Source organism: Solanum lycopersicum, chromosome 1 (assembly GCF_036512215.1).
Source record: "Solanum lycopersicum chromosome 1, SLM_r2.1".
In the NCBI taxonomy this organism is placed as follows: domain Eukaryota; kingdom Viridiplantae; phylum Streptophyta; class Magnoliopsida; order Solanales; family Solanaceae; genus Solanum; species Solanum lycopersicum.
The window spans coordinates 35,137,311-35,154,811 of record NC_090800.1 but is presented as its reverse complement, the minus strand read 5'-3'; the positions used below and the strand labels follow the sequence as shown (position 1 = coordinate 35,154,811).

General features: G+C 37.9%; 1 protein-coding gene across 1 annotated transcript; it reads left to right on the top strand.

Moving 5' to 3' along the window:
• Positions 1 to 1,832: 1,832 nt before the first annotated feature.
• Positions 1,833 to 5,243, top strand: LOC138341876 (uncharacterized). Its single transcript, XM_069293924.1, has 5 exons — positions 1,833 to 1,953; positions 2,104 to 2,340; positions 3,327 to 3,468; positions 3,793 to 3,904; positions 4,713 to 5,243. The coding sequence occupies exons 1-5, from the start codon at positions 1,833 to 1,835 to the stop codon at positions 5,241 to 5,243; spliced, it is 1,143 nt and encodes a 380-aa protein (XP_069150025.1).
• The last annotated feature ends 12,258 nt before the right edge of the window (positions 5,244 to 17,501 follow it).

Genomic DNA, 17,501 nt, shown 5'->3' with positions numbered 1-17,501 from the left:
ACCCATGATCCCATGTCTCTAAAATAGGGTTGTTTCCACCATAGAACCTAGAGCAAAACTCTCCCACATCATTAATTTCCCATTAAATGATTTTCTACGGATCAAAAAAAAATTCGGGGAATGAAAACCTTACCATAGCCTTAAGAATGGTGAAAAACGAATAAGATTCGACTGGGGGTTTGTTCCTTAGCTCGAAAAATTAAAAAGTGCATAATAAGGTCATTTTGGTGTTTATTAACGACCTTAATTGCATCGAGCCCGTCATAATGACCCTCATCCTGCTGTAGCGGCTCCGCCAGAGCCTGAAAAATACACATCGGAGCGAGCTACATGAGACATTGATCTAATTTAATAATCTTAAGACCCCCATTTCACAACAGACCTGTAAGCAACGGCTCAAAAAATTCTTTCCACACCATGATCAATTTTGGGAGTTCTACTCACCCGAATTCAATTTCATAAAGTCGTACGGATTCCTTAACGAGTTATATATCCCCCATTAAATCAAAATTATAAACAAATCACGCTATTGTTACCAAATTTTCCTACTCCTTAATGTCTCCAATTTCGTCCAAAATGATCTGGACTAAGTTGAAAAATTTTAAGTTACTACGAAAAAGTTTTCCAACCAAAAAATTTTCCTTATTAGCTTTTCTATAATGACGGAATCCGATTGTTTTAAGTTAATCTCTAACTTAAGGAAAAGCATATTGTAAAAATTATCAATTGAGCTTGCCTAGAAGCAATCAAGTTCTATTATATAGTCAAGAATGTTCCTACTGCCAAAAACTGCTAGAAAATTATTGTCATTTCATGTCAAATGTTGAAAAAACCATACCTTGTATATGAGAAGTGTATAATTATGTAATAATATAAGTATTTTATCATTGGTTAAATAAGAAATCCAAACATTTAGGAACAAAAAATTGATAAGAAATGTCTTAGTGGTTTGGTCACTTGTTTCACGTATTCACAAACTAGAAACTGATAAATCAAACCAATGACACATAAAATCAAACCGAACCTACCATTTTGCACCTGTATAACTAATTAAGATTACAAGAATCAATTAACATACATAAATGTATCCTAATAATGAAGTATTAATATATTTTGATTCAAATAAACAAGAAAGATCAATCATGATAGAACTAACCAAAATTATAAATAGTTTTTTACCTAAAAATAGTCAAATGACAAAGCTGTATAATTAAGGGTATGAATAAATCTGTAACAACCAATTTCGTCGGTCAGAGCTGTAGAATTGCTTCTGATAAATACTTACTGGGTTGACGGACCATGTGACGGATCGTCGTGGTCACGACGGATCGTCATGGATTCCGTCGTCCCATACTTGTGAAATTTCTCCTGCTGCTCCCTTCACTACCCTCGAAGGCAAGTATGATGAACCGTCACAGGTACGATGGACCGTCACAATCTGCGTAACCCCACTGGGACTAATTCTCTGAACTTCACGACGGACCTGCAGGACAGACCATCACAGGTACGACGGACCGTCACAATCTGCGTAACCCCACTGGGAGTAATTCTCTGAACTTCGTGACGGACCTGCAGGACGGACCATCACAGGTACGACGGACCATCACAATCTGCGTAACCCCACACGGTGTCAGACAGAGTTACAGACCCCCAATAGCTAGAGGTAGAGGTGGTCATAGTAGAGGTGGCGGGCAAGTTGGGACTACTGCAGCGCAACCTGGTAGGGACAATGGATAGACAGGTGATAGGGCCCATTGTTATGTTTCCCCGAGACGTCTGAAACAGAGGCATCTGATGCTGTTATCACTGGTACTCTTTTAGTCTGTGATTGCATGGCTTTGGTATTATTTGATCCTGGATCCACATTTTCATATGTATCTTCCTCATTTGCTACTGGTCTTGATTTACATTGTGATTTTCTTGACATGCCTATTCGTGTTTCTACTCCTGTGGGTGAGTCCGTGGTAGTTGAGATGGTGTATAGGTCTTGCCTTGTGACTTTTGTGGGGAGCAATACTTATGTAGATTTGATTATTCTAGAGATGGTCGATTTTGATGTAATTCTGGGTATGACTTGGCTTTCTCCAAATTTTGAAATCTTAGATTGTAATGCTAAAACTGTGATATTGGCCATGCCTGGGACAGATCTGCTAGTGTGGGAGGGTGACTATATTTCCACTCCAGTTCGTATTATCTCTTTTATTTGTGATAGGAGGATGGTGAGTAAGGGTTGTTTAGCTTTCTTAGCACATATCAGGGATAATACTTCCAAAGTACCTTCGATTAAGTCTGTTTCGATAGTCGTTGAGTTTCTGGATGTGTTTCCTGCAGACCTTCCTGGTACGCAACCGGATAGGGATATTGACTTTTGTATTTATATGGAGCTGGGTACTCACCCCATTTCCATCCACCCCTATAGAATGGCTCCACCTGAGTTAAGGGAGTTACTGGCCCAACTTTAGGAGTTGTTAGGTAAAGGTTTTATTAGACCAAGTGCATCCCCTTGGGGTGCTCCTGTTTTATTTGTGAAGAAGAAAGATGGAAGTTTTCGAATATGCATAGACTACAGGCAACTTAATAAGGTAACTATTAAGAACAAGTATCCCATTCCTTGCATAGATAATTTGTTCGATCAGTTAAAAGGTGCTTGTGTCTTCTCTAAAATTAATTTAAGATCCGGTTATCATCAATTGAAAATACAGGCAACAGATGTGTTAAAGACTGTTTTTCGAACCAGGTATGGGCATTATGAAATCTTAGTAATGTCTTTTGGTCTTACGAATGCCCCTGCTGTTTTCATGAGCCTGATGAATGGATTTTTAAGCCATACCTAGATCTCTTTGTTATTATATTTATTGATGATATACTGATATACTCAAAGAGCAGAAAAGAACATGAGGAGCATTTGAGAGTAGTATTGGAGTTGTTGAGGGAGAAAAGGCTTTATGCCAAATTCTCCAAGTGTGAGTTTTGGCTAGATTCAGTGTCCTTCTTGGGGCATGTGGTTTTTAAGGATGGAGTGGTAGTGGATTCTTCTAAGATTGAATTAGTAAAGGGTTGCGTAAGACCTACTAATGTTTAATAGTTAAGGAGCCTTGTTGGTTTAGCTAGCTACTACCGTCGATTTGTCAAGGGATTTTCTTCTGTTGCGTCCTAACTGACAAATTTGACTAAGCAGAATGTTCCATTTGTATGATCGGATGAATGTGAAGAAAGCTTGCAGAACCTCAAGACCTTGTTGACTACTGCACCAACTTTTACCTTGCCAGTGGAAGGTAAGAATTTTATTGTTTGTTGTGATGCATCTTATTCTGGTTTGGGTGCAGTGCTAATGCAGGAGAGGAATGTAATTGCTTATGCTTCGAGACGATTAAAAGTGCATGAACGTAACTATACGACCCATTATTTGGAGTTGGTTGCAGTTGTGTTTGCATTAAAGCAATGGAGACATTATCTATATGCAGTCAAGTGCGAAGTCTATACAGATCATCGTAGTTTACAATATGTTTTTACTCAGAATGATTTGAATTTGAGGCAAAGAAGGTGGATGGAACTATTGAAGGACTATGATATTACTATTTTGTATCACCCAGGAAAAGCTAATGTTATGGCAGATGCTTTAAGTAGAAAAACAGGGAGCATGGGAAGTTTATCCCACTTACAGGTTTCTAGACGCCATTTGTCTAGAGAGGTTCAGACTTTATCTAATGACTTTATGAGGCTTTAAGTACTAGAGAAAGGAGGATTTTTGGCCTGTGTGGAGGCAAGATCTTCTTTTCTTGACAAAATTAGGGGAAAACAGTTTGCTTATGAGAAGTTGTACCGAATTCGAGATATGAAATTGCGAGGAGAGGCTAAAGAGGCAATAATTGATGAGGAAGGCATTTTGAGAATTAAGGGAAGAGTATGTGTGCCCCGTGTTGATGATTTGATTAACACTATTCTTACAGAGGCTCATAGTTCAAGGTATTCTATACACCCTGGTGCAACAAAGATGTATCGTGTCCTAAAGCAACATTTTTGGTGGAGTAGAATGAAGCGTGACATTGCTGATTTTGTTGCCCAATGCCCGAATTGTGAGTAGGAAAAGTATGAACACCAGAGGCCCAGAGGGACACTTCAGAGAATGCCCATTCATTAATGGAAGTGGGAAAGAATTGCAATGGATTTCGTGGTTCGTCTTCCAAAGGCATTGGGTAAGGTTGATTCTATTTGGATAATTGTTGACAGGTTAATTAAGTCTGCTCACTTCATTCCGGTCAAGATGACTTACAATGCAAAGAAGTTAGCCAAACTCTATATCTCAGAAATTGTTCGATTGCATGGAGTTCCACTTTCCATCATATCAGATAGAGGTACGCAACTTACTTCTATGTTTTGGAGAACATTACATACTGAATTAGGTACTAGGTTGGATCTTAATGCTGCATTTCACCCTCAGACCGATGGTTAGTCTGAGCGAACAATTGAGGTATTGGAAGATATGCTTCGTGCATATGTGATAGAATTTGGTGGTCATTTGAATAAATTCTTATCCTTAGCAGAGTTTTCATACAATAATAGCTATCACCTCAAGTATTGATATGGCCCCATTTGAGGCACTGTATGGGAATAGATGTAGGTCTCCCATTGGTTGGTTTGATGAATTTGAGGTGAGACCTTGGGGTACCGATCTTTTGAGGGAATCGTTAGATAAAGTAAAATTCATTCAGGAGAAGCCTCTAGCAGCTCAAGGTAGGCAGAAAGAATATGAAAACCGAAAGGTTAGAAACTTGGATTTTATGGAGGGTGAACAAGTCTTGCTGAAGGTTTCACCAATGAAAGGTATGATGCGGTTTGGTAAGCGAGGTAAGCTTAGTCCGAGGTATATTGGTCCATTTGAAGTTCTAAAGCGTGTGGGGGATGTGGCCTACGAATTGGCATTGCCTCCAGGGTTGTCGGGAATGCACCTGGTATTTCATATGTCTATGCTGAAAAAATACAATGGTGATGGAAATAATATTATTCGTTGGGATTCAATTCTTCTTGATGAGAATCTGTCTTATGAGGAAGAGCCTATTGCTATTCTAGATAGGGAGGTCCGCAAGTTGAGATCAAAGGAGATTGCATCTATCAAGGTTCAGTGGAAGGATCGGTCACTTGAAGAGTCCATATGGGAGAGTGAGGTCGATATGAAAGAAAGATATCCACATCTTTTTACAAATTCAGGTAGTCTTTCTCGCTCCCCTCTTTTCTTCCTGTGATCGTTCGAGGACGAACGATGGGTAAATTTGTATCTATTGTAACAACCCATTTAGTCATTTTGAGCTGTAGAATTGCTTCTCATAAATACTTACTGGGTCGACGGACCATGTGACGAATCGTCGTGGTCACGACGGACCGTCATGGACTCCCTCGTCCCATACTTGTGAAATTTCTCCTGCTGCTCCCTTCACTACCCTCGACGGCATGTATGATGAACCGTCACAGGTACGACGTACCGTCACAATCTGCGTAAACCCACTGGGACTAATTCTCTGAACTTCGTGACGGTCCTGCAGGACGAACCGTCATAGGTACGATGGATCGTCACAATCTGCGTAACCCCACTGGGACTAATTCTCTGAACTTCGTGACAGACCTGCAGGACGGACTGTCACAGGTACGCCGAACTGTCACAATCTATGTAACCCCACACGGTGTCGGACTTCCACTAAATTTTAAAGGGGGTTACGGACTATTCATGTTTATAATTATGAAAATTAGTGGAGTAAGTTTAATAATTTATTTAGTTGGGGGTTAAAGTGGATAGCAGGGAAATAAATGGTGGGTTACTTTTATCATATATTTTTATAAAATTGATTATATGATAATTAGGGTAAAAGGAATCTGTAGAAGAAAAATAAAAAAAAGAGCAGAGAGGAGAATGCGCGAGAGAGAGCGAACAAAAGAGGAAAGCAAGCGACTTAGACTGCAGATCAAGAAGAATCATAGGCATTGAGGAAGGAAAGGGCATTGTCGAGGTAGCTTGCTTGGTTGCGGTTCTTCTGTGGAGGTAGGTTATGGTTTATGCCATTTGATAGTAAACTCTTAATAGTGATTGATGTTCCTTGAATGATACTGTGAAGTTCTTTATGTACTTGACTGTGTGATTGTCTGATTTGGTTGTGTGATTTGTGATTGGTCTTAAATCCTGAGACCGTAGAATCTATTTTCTCTAATCCTATCTATCGATGTGATGCCTTGAATAAAGAAGGCTTGATGAAAATAATATAACGATGAATTGAAAGCGGTGAGAATAAAGGATAAATTAATAGTATAATTGGATCGGAGTGTCACATTCCGTCACGATATTCTTGGATCGGAGTGCCACGTTCTGACACGGTATTCTTGGATCGGAGTGTCACATTCTGATATTCTTGGATCAGAGTGTCACGTTCTGACACGGTATTTTTGGATCGGAGTGTCACGTTCCGACACGGTATTCTTGGATTGGAGTGTCACATTCCGACACAATATTCTTGGATCAGAGTGTCACGTTCTGACACGGTATTTTTGGATCGGAGTGTCACGTTCTGACACGATAATATTAAAGGAAAAATATGTTGAATTAATGGAAGATATTCAATCTCAAAGAACTCAACTCCCAAAATGGTTTGGTTTGGAGGCATGAATCCTCATGTGTGATCTTTATACCGTTGACTTAATACGTGTTTACTTTATTGGTATTGACACTTGTTCATGTTGTTTGTTGCTTATCACATGTTAAGTGCTATAGTTGAGTTCATACTATTATTCTTTGTATATTACTTACTATTTTGGGTTGACCGATGATACTTACTCAGAACATATTGCCTTGTACTGAGTCCTTCTTGTTTTCTTCTTTGTTTTCCTTTTATGAAATACAACGAGTGTATTGATGACTTCTGATTTCTTTCAGCTCTAGCCAGCCTCCCGCATAACAAGTTACAGGGTGAGCTATCCATAGAAGCTTGTGATGGATTCTCTCGGTCACGACATGATGTCCTATACTTTCGGACACATACCATTTTATTCTTTATTTTAGTGTATTCGATATTCTTAGACTTAGTATTGGAGATTAGATGTCCTTGATGTGATGACTATCAGATTTTGGGATGATAAGTATTAAACATTAGAAACTTATTTAAATTGGTTGCTTAGTATCTTTTGGAGCTTCCGCATTATTTATATTATTTATAGTTAAACTATTGGTATATGTTAGGGTTTAGATGTGTTGGTTCACCCACCTAAGGAGGTAAGTGTGGGTGTCATTCACGACCCGTTTTGGGTCGTGACAAACATGGTATCAGAGCATTAGGTTCAATGATCTCATCACACAAGGACATGTCTTGTAGAGTCTTGCAGAACAGTACGGGGACGCCTTTACTTTTCCTCAAGAGGCTGTAGGACTTTAGGAAAACTCCATTCTTTCCTTCTCTCGTGCTATTACTTGGATCCAATTGGTATCTAGGTGATACAAATTGGTATCTGACATCCTCACTCTATTTTGCAGATGGTTAGAACTAGAGCAACAACTGTGCCAACACCAACACCCATAAGACAGGGTGCGTTTGAGCCACCCATTGGGACCGTAACTTGAGGAGGAACAGTGGGAAGAGGCCATGGTAGAGGTCGCAGGAGCACGCCCAGTAGAGGTAGAGGGAAGACACTAGGTCTAGCGAGGAATAAAGCAGTGACTCCTCCACCGACTGATGAGGTAATAAGAGAGGGTGAGGAAGGGGAAAATGACCAGGTTCAAGATGAGGAATTACCACCCCAGCCTACCCCAGAGATGATTAATCACGTTCTTACTTATCTTAGCGGGTTATCTGATCAAGGCCAGACACCTCCAGTGTTTTCTGCGCCAGCACCTCAGGTTCCGGGAGTAGAACCTGCAACTGCTGTGGCTCCCCACATGGATGCATCATTGGAAGTAGGAACATTCCCTCGATTGACTACAGGGTCTATAATAACAGGTGATCAACATGAACTTTTCACTAAGTTCTTAAAGCTGAAACCTCCAGTCTTCAAGGGTGCTGAATCTGAAGAAGCCTATAATTTTCTGGTTGATTGTCATGAGCTGCTACATAAGATGGACATAGTAGAACGATTCGGTGTTGAGTTTGTGACCTATCAGTTTCAGGGGGATGCCAAAATGTGGTGGCGGTCATATGTCGAGCGTCAACCAGCGCAGGCACCACCCATGACTTAAGGATCATTTTATAGCTTATTTATGGAGAAGTATATACCCCGGACTTTGAGGGATAGGAGGAGAGATGAGTTCCTAAGCATAGAGCAAAGAAGGATTTCTGTTACTGCTTATGAGGCTAAATTTTGTGCACTATCCAGGTATGCCACTCAGCTATGCTTCAGTCCACAAGAGCGGATTCGCCGCTTTGAGAAAGGATTGAGGTCAGATTTGCAGATTTTAGCCTTAAAGGTAGCTGCTGCAGCAAAATCCTTCAGAAAGTGGTTGATTTTGTGATAGAGGTAGAGTGGGTGAAGCGAAACGACTTCACCACAGCATCAACATTTAAGAAGTTTGTAAGGGAGGTGACTTTAGTGGTTCTTACTCTAGAGGGCAGAGTTCAAGAGATACCTAGCCCGTCCTATTCAGTCTTCACTGCAGGCTGTAGCTGGGATCCATCGCAGATCGGTCAGCATTTTTCTGAGTTTAGAGGTTACCCCCAGACTTCGTCATTCTCAAAAAGACCTATGCTTGACTCCAGAAATTGTTATGGATGTGGAGAGACTGTACATATTAGAAAATATTGTCCAAAAAAGAATTACAGACCCCCAATAGCTAGAGGTAGAGGTGGTCATGGTAGAGGTCGCCATTCTGGAGGACGTGGTGGCGAAAGAAAATGGTGGTCACCGAATCAGTCGGGGTGGCAAGCAAGTTTGGACTACTGCAGCGCAACCTGGTAGGGACAATGGACAGACAGGTGATACGGCCTATTGTTATTCTTTCCCCGGGAGGTCTGAAGTAGAGGCATCTGATGCTGTTATCACAGGTACTCTTTTAGTCTGTGAATGCATGACTTCTGTATTATTTGATTCTGGATCCACATTTTCATATGTATCTTCCTCATTTGCTACTGGTCTGGATTTACATTGTGATTTGCTTGACATGCCTATTCGTGTCTCTACTCCTGTGGGTAAGTCCGTGGTAGTTGAGAAGCTGTATAGGTCTTGCCTTGTGACTTTTGTGGGGAGCAATACTTATGTAGATTTGATTATTCTAGAGATGTTCAATTTTGATGTTATTCTGGGTATGACTTGGCTTTCTCCAAATTTTGCAATCTTAGATTGTAATGCTAAAACTGTGACATTGGCCAAGCCTTGGACAGATCCGCTAGTGTGGGAGGGTGACTATATTTCAACTCCAGTTCGTATTTTCTCTTTTCTTCGTGCTAGGAGGATGGTAAGTAAGGGTTGTTTAGCTTTCTTAGCACATCTCAGGGATTATACTTCCAAAGTACCTTGAATTGAGTCTTTTTCGATAGTCCGTGAGTTTCTGGATGTGGTTCCTGCAAACCTTCCTGGTATGCCACCAGATAGGGATATTGATTTTTGTATTGATTAGGAGCCGGGTACTCACCCTATTTCCATCCCCCCTATAGAATGACTCTAGATGAGTTAAGGGAGTTACTGGCCCACCTTCAGAAGTTGTTAGGTAAAGGTTTTATTAGACCAAGTGCATCCCTTTGGGGTGCTCCTATTTTATTTGTGAAGAAGAAAGATGGAAGTTTTCGGATGTGCATAGACTACAGACAGCTGAATAAGGTAATTATTAAGAACATGTATCCCATTCGTCGAATTGATGATTTGTTCGATCAGTTACAACGTGCTTGTGTCTTCTCTAAAATTGATTTGAGATCCGGTTATCATCAATTGAAAATACGGGCAACAATTGTGCCAAAGACTGCTTTTTAAACCAGGTATGGGCATTATGAATTCTTAGTAATGTCTTTTGGTCTTACGAATGCCCCTGCTGCTTTCATGAGCCTGATGAACGGGATTTTTAAGCTATATCTGGATCTCTTTGTTATTGTATTTATTGATGATATACTGATATACTCAAAGAGCAGAAAAGAACATGAGGAACATTTGAGAGTAGTATTGGAGTTTTTGAGGGAGAAAAGGCTTTATTCCAAATTCTCCAAGTGTGAGTTTTTGCTAGATTCAGTGTCCTTCTTGGGGCACGTGGTTTTTAAGGATGAAGTGATGGTGGATCCTTCTAAGATTGAAGCATTAATGGATGGGTGAGACCTACTAATGTTTCAGAGGTAAAGAGCTTTGTTGGTTTAGCTAGCTACTACCGTAGATTTGTCAAGGGATTTTCTTCTGTTGCGTCCTAACTGACAAATTTCACTAAGCAGAATGTTCCATTTGTATGGTCGGATGAATGTGAAGAAAGCTTCCAGAACCTCAAGACCTTGTTGACTACTGCACCAATTCTTACCTTGCCAGTGGAAGGTAAGGATTTTATTGTTTATTGTGATGCATCTTATTCTGTTTTGGGTGAAGTGCTAATGCAAGAGAGGAATGTAAATACTTATGCCTCGAGACAATTAGAAGTGCATGAACCTAACTATCCGACCCATGATTTGGAGTTGGCTGCATGTGTGCTTGCATTAGAGCAATGGAGACATTATCTATATGGGGTCAAGTGAGAAGTCTATGCAGATCATCGTAGTTTATAGTATTTTTTTACTCAGAAACATTTAAATTTGAGTCAAAGGAGGTGGATGGAACTATTGAAAGACTATGATATTACTATTTTGTATCACCCAGGAAAAGCTAATATTGTGGCAGATGCTTTAAGTAGAAAAACAGGGAGCATGGGAAGTTTAGCCCACTTACAGGTTTCTAGACGCCATTTGGCTATAGAGGTTCAGAGTTTAGCTAATGACTTTATGAGGCTGGAAGTACTAGAGAAAGGAGGATTTTTGGCCTGTGTGGAGGCAAGATCTTCTTTTCTTGACAACATTAATGGAAAGCAGTTTGCTGATGAGAAGCTGAGCCGAATTCGAGATATGGTATTGCGAGGAGAGGCTAAAGAGGAAATAATTGATGAGGAAGGCGTTTTGAGAATTAAGGGAAGAGTATGTGTGCCCCGTGTTCATGATTTGATTCACACTATTCTTACAGAGGGTCATAGTTCAAGGTATCTATACACCCTGGTGCAACCAAGATGTATCGTGACCTAAAGCAACATTTTTGGTGGAGTAGAATGAAGCGTGGCATTGCTGATTTTGTTGCCCAATGCCCAAATTATCAGCAGGTAAAGTATAAACACCAGAGGCCCGGAGGGACACTTTAGAGAATGCCCATTCCTGAATGGAAGTGGGAAAGAATTGCATGGATTTCGTGGTTGGTCTTCCAAAGACATTGGATAAGTTTGATTCTATTTCGGTAATTATTGATAAGTTAACTAAGTCTGCTCACTTCATTCCGGTCAAGATGACTTACAATGCTGAGAAGTTAGCCAAACTCTATTTCTCAGAAATTGTTCGATTGCATGGAGTTCCACTTTCCATCATATCAGATAGAGGTACGCAGTTTACTTCTAAGTTTTGGAGAACATTACATGCTGAATTAGGGACTAGGTTGGATCTTAATACTGCATTTCATCCTCAGACTGATGGTCAGTCTTAGCGAACGATTCAGGTGATGGAGGATATGCTTCATGCGTGTGATAGAATTTGGTGGTCATTGGGATAAATTCTTACCCTTATTGGAGTTTTCATACAATAATAAATATCACTCAAGTATTGATATGGCCCCATTTGAGGCACTGTATGGGAGGAGATGTAGGTCTCCCATTGGTTGGTTTGATGTATTTGAGGTGAGACCTGGGGGTACCGATCTTTTAAGGGAATCGTTAGATAAAGTAAATTTCATTCAGGAGAAGCTTCTAGCAGCTCAGGGTAGGCAGAAAGAATATGCAGACCGAAAGGTTAGGGACTTAGATTTCATGGAGGGTGAACAAGTCTTGCTGAAGGTTTCACCCATGAAAGGTGTGATGCGGTTTTGTAAGCGAGGTAAGCTTAGTCTGAGGTATATTGGTCCATTTGATGTTCTGAAGCGCGTGGGGGATGTGGCCTATTAATTGTCATTGCCTCCAGGGTTGTCGAGAGTGCACCCGATATTTCATATGTCTATGCTGAAAAGATACCATGGTGATGGAAATTATATTATTGGTTGGGATTTAATTCTTCTTGATGAGAATCTATCTTATGAGGAAGAGCCTATTTCTATTCTAGATAGGGAGGTCCGCAAGTTGAGATCAAAGAAGAATACATCTATCAAGGTTCAGTGGAAGGATCGGCCAGTTAAAGAGTCCACATGGGAGAGTGAGGTCAATATGAATAGAAGATATCCACATCTTTTTACAAATTCAGGTACTCTTTCTCGCTTATCCCTTTTCTTCCTGTAATCGTTCGAGGACGAACGATGGGTAAATTGGTATCTATTGTAACAACCCATTTAGTCGTTCTGTGTTGTAGAATTGCTTCTGATAAACACTTACTGGGTCGACGGACCATGTGATGGATCGTCGTGGTCACGACGGACCATCATGGACTCCCTCGTCCCACACTTGTGAAATTTCTCCTATTGCTCCCTTCACTACCCTCGACGGCAAGTATGATGAACAATCACAGGTACAACGGACCGTCACAATCTGCGTAACCCCACTGGGACTAATTCTCTGAACTTCGTGACGGACCTGCAGGACGGACCATCACAGGTACGACGGACCATCACAATCTACGTAACCCCACTGGGACTAATTCTCTGAACTTCGTGACGGACCTGCAGGACGGACCATCACATGTACGACGGACCGTCACAATCTGCGTAACCCCACACGGTGTCAAACTTCCGCTAAATTTTAAAGGGGGTTACACACTATTCATGTTTATAAATATGAAAATTAGTGGGGTAAGTTAAATAATTTATTTAGTTGGGGGTTAAAGTGGATAGTAGGGAAATAAATGGTGGGTTACTTTTATCATATATTTTTATAAAATTGATTATATGATAATTAGGGTAAAAGGAATCTGTAGAAGAAAAATAAAAAAAAAGAGCAGAGAGGAGAACGAGTGAGAGAAAGAGAACCAAAGAGGAAAGCAAGCGACTTAGAGTGCAGATCAAGAAGAATCATAGGCACTTAGGAAGGAAAGGGCATTGGAGAGGTAGCTTGCTTGGTTTCGGTTCTTCTGTGGAGGTAAGTTATGGTTTATGTTATTTCACAGTAAACTCTTAATAGTGATTTATATGCCTTGAATGATATTGTGAAGTTCTCTATGTACTTGACTGTGTGATTGTGTGATTTGGTTATGTGGTTTGTGATTGGTCTGAAATCCTGAGACCGTAGAACTGATATTCTCTAATCCTATCTATCGAAGTGATGCCTTGAATAAAGAAGACTTGATGAAAATAATATAACAATCAATTGAAAGCGGTGATAATAGAGGATAAATTAATAGTATAATTGGATCGGAGTGTCACCTTTTGACACGGTATTTTTGGATTGGAGTGTCACATTCCGACACGGTATTCTTGGATTGGAGTGTCACATTCCAACACGATATTCTTGGATCGGAGTGTCACGTTCCGACATGATATTTTTGGATCGGAGTGTCACGTTCTGACACCGTATTTTTGGATAGGAGTGTCACGTTCCGACATGGTATTCTTGGATTGGAGTGTCGCGTTCCGAAATGGTATTTTTGGATCGAAGTGTCATGTTCCGACACGATAATATTAAAGGGAAAATATGTTGAATTAATGGAAGATATTCAATCTCAAAGAACTCAACTCCCAAAATGGTTTGGTTTAAAGGCATGAGTCCTCATGTGTGATCTTGTTACCGTTGACTTAATACGTGCTTACTTTATTGTTATTGACACTTGTTCATGTTGTTTGTTGCTTATCACATGTTAAGTGCTATAGTTGAGTTCATACTATTATTCTTTGTACATTAATTACTATTTTGGGTTGACCGATGATACTTACTCAGTACATGTTGCCTCGTACTGAGTCCTACTTGTTTTCATCTTTGTTTTACTTTTATGAAATACAACGAGTGTATCTATGACTTCTGATTTCCCTCAGTTCTAGCCAGCCTCCCGCATATCAAGTTAAAGGTTGAGTTATCAATTCAAGCTCGTGTTGGATTCTCTCGGTCACGACATGATGTCCTATACTTTCGGACACATACCATTTTATTATTTATTTTAGTGTATTAGATATTCTTAGACTTAGTATTGGAGACTAAATGTCCTTGATGTGATGACTATCAGATTTTGGGATGATAAGTATTAAACTTTAGAAACTTATTTAAATTGGTTGCTTAGTATCTTTTGGAGCTTCCACATTATTTATATTATTTATAGTTTAACTATTGGTATATGTTGGGGTTTAGATGTGTTAGTTCGCCCACCTAAGGAGGTCAGTGTGGGTGCCATTCATGACCCGTTTTGGGTAGTGACAGAATCGAGGAAGGTAAATAGAATCCATATGTGAATTAAAGCAACTTAGTCTAAACACAATAAGAGATTTTTAGTAATGCTACATATTTTTACTATTAAAGAATTACCACAATCATAATAAAACAAACTTAAAAGGAAAAGAATATATCAAATCAATTAAGCTAAAGAGGTATAAAAAACTTACCAACCATAGCCAAATCAAGGCTGTCCCCATTAAATTTATGAAGGATATGAGCTTTTCAATTGGTTTGTTGGTAACCATGGTTGTTGTCGTTATTGACCAGAGTTGGCTTAAGGTTATCGTCGGGTTGTAGGTATTTCTCTTCATCGAAGCTCGTTGTCTACAACTCACTGGCCGATAGTTGAAAGTACAACAGTAAAATAAAAGAGCGGAGAAGAAAAAACCCACATGGGAAAGGAATATAGTAGGGTCGCTTGGTGATGATCCTTTTCTTTAGTGAGATGGCGAAAAGAGAGAGACACATCCATTGGTTAAGGGTGGAGAGGGAGTTAAGGGAGAAGAGGAAGGACACAGTGGGAGCTGGTGGAGTTCACTAGTGGTGTTTGTGTCAACATTTTTGCCGGTTGAAGAAGAAGCCGCGTCGGAGAGGACAAGGTGGGTTGCCACTTTTTTTAGAAGACAAAGAGTGAACATCATTGAGGGTTTAAATGTAGTCATTATAAGAAAATAAATAAGAGGTCTTGATCTGGTCCACCCGATCAAAAATAGATGGATGAGATTGAAATGTTGCATTGGATGAATTTAGATAGACATTTATTAAAAGGTGAGTTACGATCTGACTTTGGCCAACTGGACCAAATGTGACTTAAATTGACATAAAATAAAATAATAAATTGGCTAAATTTGAAATAGCAATTGAATCGTAGAGGCTATTATTCAAATAATTTGGAGAAAGGTTAAATATAATGCTATGTATTAATAAATATATTATAAATAAAAAAGAATAACAATTTTTTGTACATAAAATAAATATAATTAAATATGTCATACACATTAAAAAATACATAAAGTTTGAAAACTATATAATTATTTAAAATTAAGCAAATGATAAAAATAAATTAATAGTAGTAATAGTAGTAGTAATAATAATAATTATAATAATTATAATAACACTAATAATAATAATAATAGCAATAATAATAATAACAATTATTATTATTATTATTATTGTTGTTGTTATTATTATTATTATTGTCATTTCATAAATTAAAAAATACCAACATATATTATGAATTAAATTAAAAAAATTAAATATAATTTTAAGCATATAATAAAATAAAAAAGTTTTAAAATATATATTTAATCAATATAAATATGAAAAGGGCTATAGATCGGTCATAATAGAGTGTCAACGACACATAATGACACAACACTTTGAAAAAAATATCTGTTCTTTCGAGGATCCAAAGCCTATTTCCAAATTAGAGATGTTATTTATAAAGGATAGGGGCATTTTGGGAGGAATTCGAGTAGAAAATTTGAAAATTAAAAAAAAAATTGGGAGGAGAAATAGTAGGTAAGAATAAGGATAAAGTAATCATGAAAAGATGGACGAAAAGAGGGATATGGTTACCTTTTTCAGATTGATGTTTGGAATAGAAATATTTTGGAGGCTATTGATCGGGAAACAATTCACACAAAACTTAAATCCAATGATATCTCGAGTTCCTCTTAGATTTTTCAAAGCAAGTTGTGGAGAACTAACTTGGTGTGACTCGTAATATGGGGGAAAGAGACATGGAGGTGAGGGAGGCGGAAACTAATAGACATTTATCTGGTGATCTTTGCGCAAGATCCGACTATTTTTTGGGGTGAAGGACATATTTAAATGTGAAGAAAAACATAGACAGTGTAATGGGACGCAAGTGAAGGTATATGTGTGTGATTTAGATGGTTGAATGTGTGGGTAGATGTATATATATTTTGCTGAGAGGATATGAGGGTTTTAAAATATGGCTAGATGATTGTAAATTTAGTTGAATTCAGTGGTCTAATAGTATTAGACATTTTGTCAAATAAGATTAAATAAAGCTTAGTCTAACCAATTAGCTAAATTCAATCGAAATTGAAACAAGAAGAAAATTTATCGATTACTTATTTGAGGTTCTTAATTTAAACAAGACAAAATAATTACGATTACATAATTAATTAATATTTATAATGAAAAAAATGTTAACTAATTTAAAAGAAGTATATACATATTTGTAGAAACATAATTTTTAGGTTATATATATATATATATATATATATAACACAGGCACACAAAATTATATAATTATTTATGAAAAATAACAAACCTTTTTAGAGAAAATATTTAATATACTTTTGGATTTTTCAAATAAATTATTTAATTTGAGATTAAAGATGGTCGATAATTCATACGAATTTCATAGGGTTTGGGTAATAACACGTGTGATGACTGAAAAAATACAGGCACCTTATTCAAAAATTATCTACAATTTATTAGTTTATTTGTTGTTTAATTATACATAACAATATTATAGTGTATATAAACATCTTTTATATACATATATATACAAGTGTATTAATTTGTACAGTTAGCTTATAATTTTGTATATGATCAAAACACAATACGACTGTAGCTTAAAAATATGGTCTATGTAGAGGTAGTTATTTTATTAGATTGTATAGTTTGAAAATATCTCTAAGCATATTCAGTACGATCCTGTAATTTTTTTAAATAATATTATTTAGTAGCATTATAAATTATTATAAAATTAAGCTTTTGACTTAATTAATAAAATCTAATAATTTTTTGTTTCGATCAATAAATTGATTTAAAAAACATTGATAGTCATAACTATAATACTTTATCATAATATATTTGAGATCTTTGTTGGTTAATATCTTTCATTTGTGCTTCATTTCAAAGTTTATTTCATACAAATTTTAATGTTTAGTAGAAATACATGAAATATTTCACATATTTTCAAAGTCTAAGTTTGTAAGTGTCTCTT